General features: G+C 40.9%; 1 protein-coding gene across 1 annotated transcript in view; it reads right to left on the bottom strand.

Annotated features, from left to right (window-relative positions):
* Positions 1-14,742, bottom strand: part of ell (elongation factor RNA polymerase II) — a 136,424-nt gene that overhangs the window by 32,994 nt on the left and 88,688 nt on the right. Inside the window, exons 5-6 of the mRNA XM_072244570.1 lie at positions 3,042-3,292; positions 439-563 (exon numbers count right to left, since the gene is read on the bottom strand). Of these exons, the coding sequence (XP_072100671.1) occupies positions 439-563; positions 3,042-3,292 (376 nt within the window). The remainder of the gene's footprint in view (positions 1-438; positions 564-3,041; positions 3,293-14,742) is intronic.

Below are 14,742 nucleotides of genomic sequence, written 5' to 3'. Positions count from 1 at the left end.
GTGGCTGATCCAATGGCGTTACAGCTCAATGGGACACTTCCTCTCCATGATTCCCTGCCTACTCCCACCATTTGGGTATTTTGTCAGTGGCAAAGTTATTGATCTTGATAACATTGAATGGAAGCAGGCCCCAAAGGTCAAGGAGAGATACCCGTGTTCTCAATCTTAATGATTAGTTCACAATTTTTTGACTTGGTCTGTGCCTGTACCTAACAGCACAGTACAAGTGTTGATGCTCATCTGTTCAATCCTAATAGAGTGTTAATGGTGTTTCCTCACTATCATTACAATCTAGTTGAAAATCTATCTTTTCCACGCAACTCTGGCAATTTCAAACTTTTACTCCCTTTATTGATTCTACGCATCCACCACCATCCAAGCTCTGTAGAACTGCTCAGGGCATTTTCTATACAAGTGTTAATTGTTAATGTAACCTACCGAACAAGAACTCTCTTTAGTAACTGCTGGTCACCATCTGAGTATCCAGGCCAGTCCTTTTGGATCTCCTTGTATGCAAAGTCTTTCAGGGTGAACGTACCATCTTTGACATTCAGGTTAGCAACCTGCAACACAGCAGAAAACAACTCAGCCAGTCATTATCTAACCCCTGCAATATTCAAGTGCTCAGTACAGATAAAATGGAGAAAATGGTTCAATATTCTCAACACTAATACTGTCCATGGTCAGAATAATGCTTTGTCTTCAAAGTAAATTGATTCTTTGCAGTCAATTGCGGCTGTCATTTGGGTTTCAAGCAATCTTCCAAGAACACTGGACTGGATTAGCTGCCCTTGAGTAAACCGACCGTAACCTTTCCAACCACAAGCAAAATCTGCTACTTGTACTCTGCAGACATTTCCCAAGATATCATTATGAACTTTATCAGAAGAGATTTCATCAGCAACAAATTCAGCAAACCACATCGTGAATCTGCAGCCAACATTAACTCAATGAAGAGACCAGAAATTGAGGGAGGCATTGTGTTATTCACACAAACTCCAACAAAGGTTAACAGCTGAACAACAATCCTTTTTGTGGGAACTTTAATGATTACTTCAGAAATCTCTTGGTATCAGTGAACTTTCTAGAATATACACAGATTTGGACTTCAAATGTAAAATTGGTAGCAAAGTCACTGGTACCCAAGATAGAAATGAATGATTTATAATGCCTGGATCACATAGGATTCAGTGTTACAAACTTATGGTCGGTCTGTACTACAACAACTTTTCTCCTAATGATACCAATCTGCCTGGTTTTACTAACCCAGAGGACTGATTGACAACTGACATTTATTTTCAGGTTTGATAAGACTCTAGTTCTAGGAACTAGAAAGTGCTACCAAACCAATCACAAGGAAAGATTTTTGACAAATAAGAAATAAGGAGATTACTGATATTAAAGGTCAGTAACCAGAGGCTAGAGATTTAAGGTAATCAGTCAAGATGAGGATCTTGTCCTCCTAACAGTATTCTTTTCCAAGAGTGAATTATTAATATTAGCCATTATTTATGGAGCAGGCTTGATAGGCTGAGTGGTCTACAACTGCATCTAATTCATATCTATATGACTATATGGAATGTCTTAGCTGAATAGTGGAAGAATTTGGGGTGTAGAAGAAATAACCCAAGAATCTTTCATAACATAATACAGCCCAAACAGATACATTATCAATGCAGTATTTGTAAAGGAGAAATTACTGGGAAATGAGGAGAGGACAGTGGAATGGAACTGATTTAAGTGGTTCCAAAAACCTGCGAGGCAAACAAGATGCGTGGGATTCGACCTATCTGTGCTGTATGATTCTTGGTACCAAGAACTCCTGAGTATGTACGCACATGGAGTGCAACATCCTCTCAATGTTCTTTACCCATTTTCGTAAATTGATAAATTGATTTATTATTGTCACAGGTACTGAGCTGCAGTGGAAAAACATGCCTTGCGCACTGACCATACAGATCAATTCATTATAACAGTGCATTGAGGTAGTCATGGTAAAACAATAACCATGCAGAATAAAGAGTTACAGCACAGGGAAAGTGCAGTTCAGATAGGCAACAAGTCGCAAAGTCACAACAAGGTAGATTATGAGGTCAAGAGTCCATCTTAATATACTAGGGAACCATTCAATAGTCTTCTTATAGTGAGACAGAAGCTGTCCTTGAGGCTGGTGGTGTATGCCTTCAGGCTTCTGTAATCTTCTGTTTGATAGGAGAGGAAGATGACAGATTGTCTGGGATAGATTGGATATTTGATTATGCTAGTTGCTTAATCATAATTGGTAATTACCAAATATGATTATGGTAGCGAGGGGTAGACAAAATACCGAGGAATGAACTCTTCTCAGGCTTCCAGCCGGGTACAGGTATCGAATATATCTAATGCTTTGAGGACAAACTGCTATCTTCATCAGGGATTATGCCCAGGCATGTCTAGTCTGATGGTATTTATACCACCCCGTAGTCCATCCCTCCTGATTGGTTAGTCCTCATCCAATCAGGTTTCTATTCTCCCACTTTGCTTACAATCAAATTCTAGTTCTTTCTTAGAGTGAGACTTTCGTCTTTGTTAAAATTCTTTTCCTTTAGTTTTATTTCAATGGCTTCCTTTACCAGGCAGTCTCAAAAGCCATTCATATGGCACAGTAGTATGTGTGCCATTGAAGCCAATCCTATGGCTATTGCGAATGTAGTGTTCTTCTCCTGGTAACCCAAATGGATAGACCTCTGGTGCCCCTTGATGCCAGTTTCCACCGTGTGTCCCATCTGGCCAATATACGCTGCTCCGCATTCACAGGGAATCCTGTAAACGCCAGCCGACCTGAGCCTTAGGTCATCCTTGACCCGCATAAGCTGTGATTTGACACACTAATGTTCTCAACAATCCATGCTACTGTCGATGACACTGATTGTTTCTGCTGAAGACAACAAGCAAGCAGATACTTTTAAAAGAGAATCTCATTGGAACACCTAACCCTCTTTACTTTGGGTTACTTTCAAAATGAGGAAATAACTTAAGACATACTTGTAGAGGTTGGTTACCTGCTGCAGGAGATTTTCCAAGGAGTCCTTGTCCTGCTGACTGACCCCATCCTTCTGCAATCGAACAATTAATTCTGGTTTTTTATAGGGTTTCAGAGCCAGTAAGTGGATGACTCGGTCTCGATAGGGCCGTTGGGAAACACTGTTAGCACATTTCTTCATCACATTCGCCAAGTTCACTGGTGTGGGCCGTCTCCTTTCAGGAACAGCATCAGGAATGCCACCAGTTAGCTTGGATAGCACTCTTTTAACTGAAAGTAGAAGAGAAGCCAAAATTAAAAGTGATCACAGCAGCTACAATGAAACCCAAAAAAAGCCAAATATGATAAACCAATGCCTGGAGTATTAAAGCACATTCACATTTTATGCTGCATGTATCTATCAAAATTAAACACTACCTTTTGAACAGTCATGGAAATAAAACAGTAGTTAATAATTGCATAGTAGGATGCACTGGGATCAGTAATTAAAATATAGTGATAAGAGTCATGGGAAATTTATAATACAGGAAGTTACTTGGCCTATTGAATACATGCCAGTTGAATAAAAGTGCCCCCCAGCTAAACCCACAATTCAGCATTAGGTCTACTCTCCTAGAGATTAAGGTTCTTTAAGTATACATCTGAGCGCTGTTTAAACACAATTTGGGTTTCTGCCTCTTCCACCCTTTCAGTCAGTGAGTTCTGAACATGTACTACCCTTTGGGTGAAAAGATGTTTCCCTATCTTCCCCCTAATCCTGCTGTACAGGCCTTAAGGGAAATTGACCCTTTCTAGTTATCTATGTCTTTCTAAATGTTGAACGACTTAATTATATTTTCCCTCACCCCTCTTTGATCCAAAGAAAGTCACCCTAATGCATTCTTTTGTCAACTGTAATTTTCTGGTAACAGCCACATAAATCTCCTCCATGTCTTTACAATCACATTTTTCCTGTAATATTGAGATCAGAACTGTATGCAGAACTCAAGTACAGCATAAGTTTAGCATTACTGCCCTTTATATTCAATGCTTAAACTAATAAATGAAAGAACCTTGTGTTCCTTTTTAACTACATTATCTGCCTGTCTTGCTAATTTTAAGGATTTGTGGACACATATTCCAAAGTGATTCTGCAATTTCAAAGACTAAAATTACTAGGTCAGGAATCGTGCTTTCAGAATAATGAGCGATACTTAGAGGAACAGCAAGGTAAGAATACATCAAAAGATACCCAGAGAATGTAACCCGTTTGGGAGGAAAAGGCATCTCTTGTAAAAACAGATGCTACCCTTAGAGGGGCCTCTGGTTCGAGTCGCTGCCCTTGGAGATTAATGGATTGGACTGTAGTTCAAGTTGGTTTCTTTCAGTTCTATGCTTTCTTTCGTGTTTTTGCCCATTCTTTCTTGTTGTGGATTGGCGGACTGGGGGTTTGGGCAATCTGTTAGTTTTTGTGCAAGGGAGGGGATGGGGGTGTTTGGAGTTTGTGAGTTTTTGTTTCTTTTTCTTTTTGTGTGTGGGAATTGATGTCTTTCTTTCAGTACTTGCATGGTTTTCTGTATTCTATAGTTACCTGGAGAAGGCAAATTTCAGAGTTGTATTTGCGTACATACTTTGACAATAAAACAAACCCTTGATCTTTAAAGTGGTAGGGTTTTCACTCTGCCTGGGCCAATTGAGGATTCTGTTAAGAATTAATCCCCATGATTTTCTGAGTCATAGAATTTTAATTTGGTAATTCTTATTTTTGTGTCCTAATAGGAGGCAGGAAGAAAAGAAAAATGGAAAGATTGATTTGAATGTTAAAAAGAGTTACTAAAATCTTTCTTGTAAAGCACACTGCAGAGGAGTGAGATTACTATGAACCCATTAAAAGGAGTGGTGGTGGTTAAACTGGAAATGTTGATTCACACATTGTCTGAGTAGAGCACAAAGATGATGAGTCAGGCTCATCAAGATCTGAGAAATAGCTTGCACAGAAGATGCTGTTCTTTATATTGTATGATGATTGTCAGTCATTTCCCCCTCCCCCACTTACGATAACTAGTGAAAAACTGGATCCAAAGTATTCCACATTCTCACATGGTTTGTCTAAAAGGCAAGATCATTCATGGCACAAAAGAGGAGAGAATATAAATGTTCCTGCTACATCTCATGGCAGTCCTACCAGCCTTCTGGGGTTTACTGCTGATGAGAAACTTAATTGGACTAGTCACACAGTTGCTACAAAGATTATGACAAGCAACTGACATCTTAACTCCCCAAAGGATAAATCATAAATGGAATATGATAGAATATTCTACTAGTGAGTGCATTTTAATAACACTCAATAAGCTCAACAATATCCAGATAGGTGCCAAGTTCTCCACCAATAACATTCATTCCATCTTCCATAGTCATAATGTGGCCATTGTGCACTATATACAAAATGCAGTTGTTCACCAAAATGATGTAAATTATTTTTATTTAGAGAAAAAGTGCGGAATAGGCCCTACTGGCCTTTCAAGCTGAATGCTCAGCAACTTAGCGATTTAACCCTAGCCTAATCATGAGATAATTTACAATGATCTACTAATCGGACTTTGGACTGTGGGAGGAAACCAGAGCACCCAGAGGAAACCCACTTGCAGATGGGAAGGAACATGCAAACTTGCTTACGGAATAGCACCTTATAGCCTCTGAACTCCTATTACCAAGGCAAGAGCACAAGGCATACAGGAAAGTCACCATGCAAGGCACCTTTCCATGTTATACTTCATCCTGATTTAGAAATACATAAACCACTCCTACATCCTAGCTGAACCGTAAGCAAGCCAACAACACTGTACATACATTCAAAGTTCAAAGTAAATTTTATTATCAAAGTACATATGTCACCATATACACCCTATCCTCGTTATATGCGTCTTCAGACTATGTGGATTCACAGTTATGCGAGGAACCTATTTCTACCAACGTCTCATTACATGCGTCCAAAATTCACAGTTATGCGAGCAGCACTGCCTTCCCGCCAATACAAGTCACGTGTGCACACTTCACAGTCTCACTGTTGGGACAAGAAGCACTGCTTTCCCGCCAATACAAGTCAGGTGCGCATGCCTTACAATCTCTCTCCCACCACTCTCGCATTGGTTTTGGCAAGGTGTGGATGCGCGATCTTAAACTTCTGTTGGTTATACCTACGGTGCAGTGATTTTGCACTTGAAATATTTAACTATGCCTCCTAAGCGTCCGATGTCATGTCTTGGGCCGTCAGCCGAGCAGCAGAGAACCGCTTTAACACTTGAAAAAAAGTTGGAAATTATAAACAGCGCAGCATCAGCTGAAGGCAACACAGCTCTGGGACGCTTCTGTCGGGAACAGAATCTTGCCTTTAAAGTTCTTTTGTTGCTTGACAATGCGCCAGCCCATCCTAAACACTTGGACAGCATTCATCCTAACATAACGGTGCGTTTCCTGCCACCTAACACAACATCGCGACCAGGGTGTAATCCACATTCAAGGCATACGTATTTTTTTACCGCGAACTCTCTCTCAGATGCTGCAAGCAACAGATAATTTTGAAAATCCCGGGAGTTAACCAACGGTGAGGGAATGGTGGAAGTCAGAACACTTGGCACAAATGGCGATGGACATGGACCCACGTTTAGAATGGAGTCATCATTTCAGTCGTTCTCTGCCGTCAATCCTTCTTACCTACAAGCAAATTTATGCTGAAAAACAAAAATGCTGCCCTCTGGAACACATCCCTATTTTCTCCATTTAAATAATTGTTCACATTATGTGTCAACTTCGAGGAACGTATCCCTCGCATATAACGAGGATAGGGTGTACAACCTTGCGATTCATTTTCTTGTGGGCACACATGAAAATGAAAATAAAATCAGATCTGGAAACCTAGAACAAAAACAGAAATTGGTGGAAATACTTAGCATATCAGGTCGCATTTGCCTTCGATCCAAGTTATTAACTGTTTCACTTCCCACAGACAGAGCTTCCAACATTTTTCAGATTTTGATTTAGAACACCATAGCACCACCATTTTCTCAATTGATTTTACACAAGCAGTCAATGGTGGGGCTTTCCAAATAACAGCCACATCCCACGAGGAAATTTTAAAAAAAATTTAAATGACAAGATAATCAAACAATCCCCCTAACTGTGGACACTCAAGTTTATTTAGATAATCCAGACAAAGACCTCATGGGTAATTGAAAGGTATGCACCAGTATCTCTTAGTTCAGATGTTTAAGGCCAGAAAACCGAGGGTGTCCCCAGTGTGATTGGGGGGGGGGGGGGGAGAGGAGAAGGTGGCTACCAGTTCTTCATTCTCCAGTAATGACTTCTGAGAAAGTGTTTCTTCCCTATCTTAAACCAATTCATTGCCAATAATCGCAGTCCACAGATGAAGTATGGGTAGTGAGTGACTACCATAGATGCAGAATTCGCTATTTTTTGCCAATTTTTTTTTGTCTCAATTGCAAACTGCAGAGTCCACAAAATCACTCTCAATTATATATATTTAAAAAATGCTGCAGCAAGGCTTTGCTCTGAGGGAAATTCAATTTCAAGTGATGGACCTCTGAATGTATTCTCATTTCCAGAGAAACATCAAATCTGAATTTATTGAAAAGGATATTTCAGCCTCTTTCTCAAATACTTTCAGTTGAATTTCTGCTGGCTGGCTTACATTTCCGATGAATGGTGAAAGCCATCTTTTGGTTTCACTATTTTCTGTACACTGAAGCTGTTAAGTCTTGTTGAACAATTTCTCATGCACAAACTGCTCTATTGGGTCTCACCTATGAAGCATGCAAGCTCATGTGGTGCAGCCACAGCGTGAAGTCAATATGGATGATTACCTGTATAACCTGAGACAGCTTCTGCCTACACCACAGTTAACTCCAGTGTTGCACTGTTCAGGCTAACCCTCCATTTATCTAGTATTGTGCAAACTCACTTTCCAGAAAGTGCCTGGAAACCAGGAGGATCTTCCGCTAATTCAAGGCATGAAATCAACAGCAGCCTAATCAAAATAAAACTTGGAATCTGGAAACTTGGAATGAACTAGGAATATAATTAAGCATTCTTTTATTGTTCAGTGTTGATTAAAAATATCATCCCCAAACTGATTCACTCTCCAAAGATTTTGCCCGAGTATTTTATACTTGTTTCAGATTCTCAGCATCGCAGCAATTTTTTTTGGCAAACTTTAGCTCATTCAAAATTGCTACAAACAAACTAACTTGCACCTGGTCCCATTCTCCTATCAAATATATTCACTGACATTGGGTGATAAATATGGCAAGTTTCGGATATTAGAATTCCCATTGTTATTTTCAAAATCTTCCATGTCCCTTAAACAGTGCAGCAACAGGTCCACAGCAGATGCCACCTCACTGGCTCTTCACTCAACCCTGGAACATATGGACAGTTAAGATGCATACATAAGGATGCTCTTCATTGACTGCTGCTCAGCATTCAATACTATCATCCCCTCAAAACTAACCAATAAGCTTCAAGATCTTGGCCTCAATACATCCTTGTGCAATTGGATGCCCTACTTCCTCACTTTCAGATCTCAGTCAGTGCAGATTGGAAACAGCATCTTCTGCACAATCTCCATCAGTACAGACGCACCACAAGGATGTGTGCTTAGCCCCCTGATCTACTCACTTTGTACTTGACTGTGGTTAAGCACAGCTCCAAAGCCATATTCAAATTTGCTGATGACACTATTGCCATAGGCCGAATCAAAAGTGGTGATGAACCAGCATGTAGGAGGGAGATTAAATCTGACTGGGTGCTGCTCTTGCTCAATATCAAGACTAAGAAGTTGATTCCTGACTTCAGGAGGAGGAAACCAGAGGTCCATGAGCCAGAGTTCATTAGAGGATCAGAGCTGGAGAGGGTCAACAAATCTAAATTCCTAGATGATATTATTTCGGAGGAACTGTCTTGGGCCCAGCACACAAGTGCAATTATGAAGAAAGCATAGCAGTGCCTCTACTTCCTTAGGAGCTTGCGAAGATTCAGCATGACACCTAAAACTTTGACAAACTTCTACTGATGTGTAGTGGAGAGTATGTTCACTGGCTACATCACAGCCTGGTATGGAAACACCAATGCCCTTGAATGGAAAATCCTATGAAAAGTAGTGGATACTGTCCAGTCCATCAGGGGTAAAGCCTTCCCCACCATTAAGTACATCTACACAAACTGTTATTGCAGGAAAGCAGCATCCATCATCAGAAACCCCCAATACCCAGGACGCATTCATTCCCACTACTTCCATCAGGGAGGTGGTACAGGAGCCTCAGGACACACACCATCAGGTTGAGAAACAGTTATCACCCCGCTACTATCAGGCTCTTGAACCAAAGGGGATAACTTCACTAACCCCCCATCAGTGAAATGTTTCCACAATCAATGGACTCGCTTCATCAACTCTACATCTCATGTTCAATATATTTATTGCTTACTTATTTATTATTTATTTCTTTTGTTTTTGCATAGTTTGTCTTTTGCACACTGGTTGAATGCCCAAGTTGGCGCAATCTTTCATTGATTCTATTGTTATTGTTCTATTATGGATTTATTGAGTATGCTTAGAAGATAATGAATCTCAGGAACAGTTCTCGGAGGCTTGTATGCTGAAATGGTTTCTTGGGATACCAAAGTTCAAAGTAAATTTATTATATGGTGACGTACAGTGCCTGTAAAAAGTATTCATCCCTCCTTGGAAGTTTTCATGCTTTCTGGTTTTACAACATTGAATCACAGTGGATTTAATTTGGCTTTTTTTTGACACTGACCAACAGAAGAAGACTCTTTTGTGCTAAGGTGAAAACAGACTTCTACAAAGTGATTGAAATTAATTACAAACATAAAACACAAAATAATTGATTGCATTTAAGTATCCACCCTCTTTAATATGACACACCAAATCATTACTGGTGCAGCCCATTGATTTTAGAAGTCACATAATTAGTTAAATGGTGGTCTCTGTGCAATCAAGGTGGTTCAACTGATTGTAATAAAAGTACACCCTGTAACTCGAGGTCCAATTGCTGGTGAGTCAGTATCCTGGCAAAAACTACATCATGAAGACAAAAAAACACTCCAAGCAACTCCACAAAAAGATTATTGAGAAGCACAAGTCAGGAGATGGATACAAGAAAATTTCCAAGCCACTGAGTATCCCTTGGTGTACAGTTAAGTCAATCATCAAGAAATGGAAAGAATATGGCACAGCTGTAAATCTGCCTAGAGCAGGCCGTCCTCAAAAACTGAGTGACAGTGCAAGAAGGGGACTAGCGAGGGAGGCCACCAAGAAACCTATGACAACTCTGGAGGAGTTACAAGCTTCAGTGGCTGAGTCGGGAGAAAATGAGCAAACAGCTGTTGCCTGGGTGATTCACCAGTCACAGCTTTATGGGAGAGTGGCAAAGAGAAAGCCACTGTTGAAAAAAAAACCTCACGGGAAATCTTGGCTAGAGTTTGCCAGATGGCACGTGGGAGATTCTGAAGTCAGCTGGAAAAAGGTTCTATGGTCCGATGAAACCAAAATTGAGCTTGTTGGCCATCAGACTAACACGATGTTGGGCGTAAGTCAAATACCACACATCAAAAACACACCATCCCTACTGTGAGGCATGGACTTGGCTGCATCATGCTGTGGGGACGCTTCACTGCAGCAGGCCCTGGAAGACTTGTGAAGGTAGAGAGTAAAATTAATGCAGCAATATACAGGGAAATGCTGAAGGAAAAACTGATGTAGTCTGCAAGAGATCTGCCACTTGGGAGAAAATTTGTTTTCCAGCAAGACAATGATCCAAGTGTAAAGCCAAAGCTACACAGGAATGACTTAAAAACAACAAAGTTAATGTCCTGGAGGGGTCAAGTCAGAGTCCAGACCTCGACCCAATTGAAAATTTATGACAGGACTTGAAAAGGGCTGTTCACTCATGATCCCCAGGCAATCTGACAGAACTTGAACAGTTTTGTAAAGAAGAATGGGAAAAATTGCAGTGTCCAGATGTGCAAAGCTAATAGAGACCTGTCTACACACACTCAAGGCTGTAATTGCTGCCACAGGTGTATCTATTCAATACTGACTTAAAGGGGGTTGAATACTTAATGCAATCAATTATTTTGTGTTTTATATTTGTAATTAATTTAGATCACTATGTAGAAATCTTTTTTCACTTTGACACAAAAGAGTCTTTCTGTTAATCAATGACAAAAAAAAAAGTCAAATTAAATCCACCATGATTCAATGTTGTAAATCGATAAAACATGAAAACTTCTGGGGCGGGGGGGGCTGGTGAATACTTTTAATAAGCACTAAATATATACTATAATAAATTAACTTTGAACTTTGATATCCCAAGTAACCCTTTCAGGGTACAACCCTCAGAGAACTGCTCCTCCAATTCTTCCTCTCTTAGAACTGCACTACAGTCTCAGCCCAAATTTTGAAAGTTTCTGGAGAAGGGCACAAAATTCAGATATATGAGTTCGAAGTTTCACCAACAAATTAATGGCTGACACCAAACCATTGGTCCTGTATGTCAGTGGCAAAATTTGTTTGATACTGCTTCAGTGAAACACATAGCTCCAGTTTTCTACATTCAGTGTTGAACAAATATAAACCATTGTTGGAACTCATTGTAGCTTAAATGAAAAACCTGGACATCGTACTGTAAGTGAATATATAAAGTAATAATCAAGTGACCAGGCAGCATCCAGGAAAAGAGTACGGTCGATGTTTTCTAGATGCTGCCTAGCCTGCTGAGTTCCTCCAGCATCTTGTGTGTGTTGCTCGGATTTCCAGCATCTGCAGATTTGCTCTTGTTTGTGATAAGAATCAAATGTTGGCTTTTGCATGTGTTGCTTTTACTTTCATCAACATAAATGTTTAGTGCCAGTATGAATTGTAAAAAGAAGCTCCAATGTTGTGGAAAACAGACTGTCACTGCTCATCCTTGAAATGTCACACGACATTGAGCCAATTCATTAAGAACCAGAGAATATGTGGATCCAATATGTGTAAACCAGCTGTTCCACTTAAATATGAAGTCACACCAATGGGAAGATGTTAAAAGATTGTAATGCAAGCAAGGAATTTGAAAGAAGCTGCACATAAAAGCAATAGACTAGAGTCTGCTTCTTCCCAACATCACCAAGGTACTAAACTACCACCCACCTTCCCCAATTTGCTCTCTGGGCTTCTGCCAGATTCATCAAAGCAATGACTTTCTTAGGAAGTGTTCATGCTTCAAACTTCTTCTTTCCCTTTTGTCTATGCCCTGAATCTTTTTCTCAAAATAAATTGTGGTTACTTCCATAGAATTCAAACCTCCACACCTGAAAAGCACTGCAAAGTTCAAAATAAATGATTGACAAGCAGGAGGCTCTGATAACCTTCCTACAAATCCAGACTATTGAAGTCAATCGCAGCATCCCTCCCAGATTAATGTCCTCATGTCAGCCAGCTGAATGGGCTCATAGTGATGCTGATGGAAGAGCTCAGCAGACTGAACAGGATTTGTGGGGCTGGGGTGGAGATCATTAATGTTTTGCATCTCAAACCTGCATCAGCAGTCGGGGTTTCAAGCTTAATCATTAACAATTCATTTCCTCTCACAGATGAAGCTCGTTTGAGCACTGTTGGGGGGGACAGCTTACTCCGGCACAGAGTCCGGCCCTGTAGCTCAGAAGGGTAGAGGAAGGAAGAGGAGGGCAGTTGTGATAGGGGACTCGATAGTAAGGGGGTCAGATAGACGACTCTGTGGACGCAGTCCAGAGACCCGGATGGTAGTTTGCCTCCCTGGTGCCAGGGTCCGGGATATTTCTGATCGTGTTCAAGATATCCTGAAGTGGGAGGGTGAGGAGCCGGAGGTCGTGGTACATATAGGTACCAATGACACAGGTAGGAAAAGGGAAGTGGTCCTGAAAGGAGAATATAGGGAGCTAGGAAGGGAGTTGAGAAAAAGGACTGCAAAGGTAGTAATCTCGGGATTACTGCCTGTGTAACGCAACAGTGAGAGTAGGAATGCGATGAGGTGGAGGATAAATGCGTGGCTGAGGGATTGGAGCAGGAGGCAGGGATTCAAGTTTTTGGATCATTGGGACCTCTTTTGGTGCAGGCGTGACCTGTACAAAAAGGATGGGTTACACTTGAATCTGAGGGGGACCAATATCCTGGCAGGGAGATTAGCGAGGGCTACTGAGGTGACTTTAAACTAGAATGGTTGGGGGGGGGTGGGAATCAAATTAAAGAGGCTAGGCGAGAGGAGGTTAGTTCACAACAGGGGAATGGGAGCCAGTGCAGAGAGACAGAGGGGTGTAAAGTGAGGGTAGAAGCAAAAAGTAGTAAGGAGAAAAGTAAAAGTGGCAGGCCGACAAATCCAGGGCAAGCATCAAAAAGGGCCACTTTTCAACATAATTGTATAAGGGCTAAGAGAGTTGTAAAAGAGCGCCTGAAGGCTTTGTGTGTCAATGCAAGGAGCATTCGTAACAAGGTGGATGAGTTGAAAGTGCGGATTGTTATTAATGATTATGATATAGTTGGGATCACAGAGACATGGCTCCAGGGTGACCAAGGATGGGAGCTCAACGTTCAGGGATATTCAATATTCAGGAGGGATAGACATGAAGGAAGGGGAGGTGGGGTGGCGTTGCTGGTTAAAGATGAGATTAACGCAATAGAAAGGAAGGACATAAACTGGGAAGATGTGGAATCGATATGGATAGAGCTACATAACACTAAGGGGCAGAAAACGCTGGTGGGAGTTGTGTACAGGCCACCTAACAGTAGTAGTGAGGTCGGAGATGGTATTAAACAGGAAATTAGAAATGTGTGCAATAAAGGAACAGCAGTTATAATGGGTGACTTCAATCTATATGTAGATTGGGTGAACCAAATTGGTAAAGGTGCTGAGGAAGAGGATTTCTTGGAATGTATGCGGGATGGTTTTTTGAACCAACATGTCGAGGAACCAACTAGAGAGCAGGCTATTCTAGACTGGGTTTTGAGCAATGAGGAAGGGTTAATTAGCAGTCTTGTCGTGAGAGGCCCCTTGGGTAAGAGTGACCATAATATGGTGGAATTCCTCATTAAGATGGAGAGTGACATAGTTAATTCAGAAACAAAGGTTCTGAACTTAAAGAGGGGTAACTTTGAAGGTATGAGTCGTGAATTAGCTAAGATAGACTGGCAAATGACACTTAAAGGATTGACGGTGGATATGCAATGGCAAGCATTTAAAGATTGCATGAATGAACTACAACAATTGTTCATCCCAGTCTGGCAAAAGAATAAATCAAGGAAGGTACTGCACCCGTGGCTAACAAGAGAAATTAGGGATAGTATCAATTCCAAAGAAGAAGCATACAAATTTAGCCAGAAAAAGTGGCTCACCTGAGGACTGGGAGAAATTCAGAGTTCAGCAGAGGAGGACAAAGGGCTTAATTAGGAAGGGGAAAAAAGATTATGAGAGAAAACTGGCAGGGAACATAAAAACGGACTGTAAAAGCTTTTATAGATATGTGAAAAGGAAAAGACTGGTAAAGACAAATGTAGGTCCCCTACAGACACAAACAGGTCAATTGATTATGGGGAGCAAGGACATGACAGACCAATTGAATAATTACTTTGGTTCTGTCTTCACTAAGGAGGACATAAATAATCTTCCAGAAATAGTAGGGGACAGAGGGTC

Source organism: Mobula birostris, chromosome 26 (genome assembly GCF_030028105.1).
Source record: "Mobula birostris isolate sMobBir1 chromosome 26, sMobBir1.hap1, whole genome shotgun sequence".
NCBI lineage: Eukaryota > Metazoa > Chordata > Chondrichthyes > Myliobatiformes > Myliobatidae > Mobula > Mobula birostris.
Note: the sequence above shows the minus strand (reverse complement) of the source record. Positions and strands in the feature narration are given on the sequence as shown.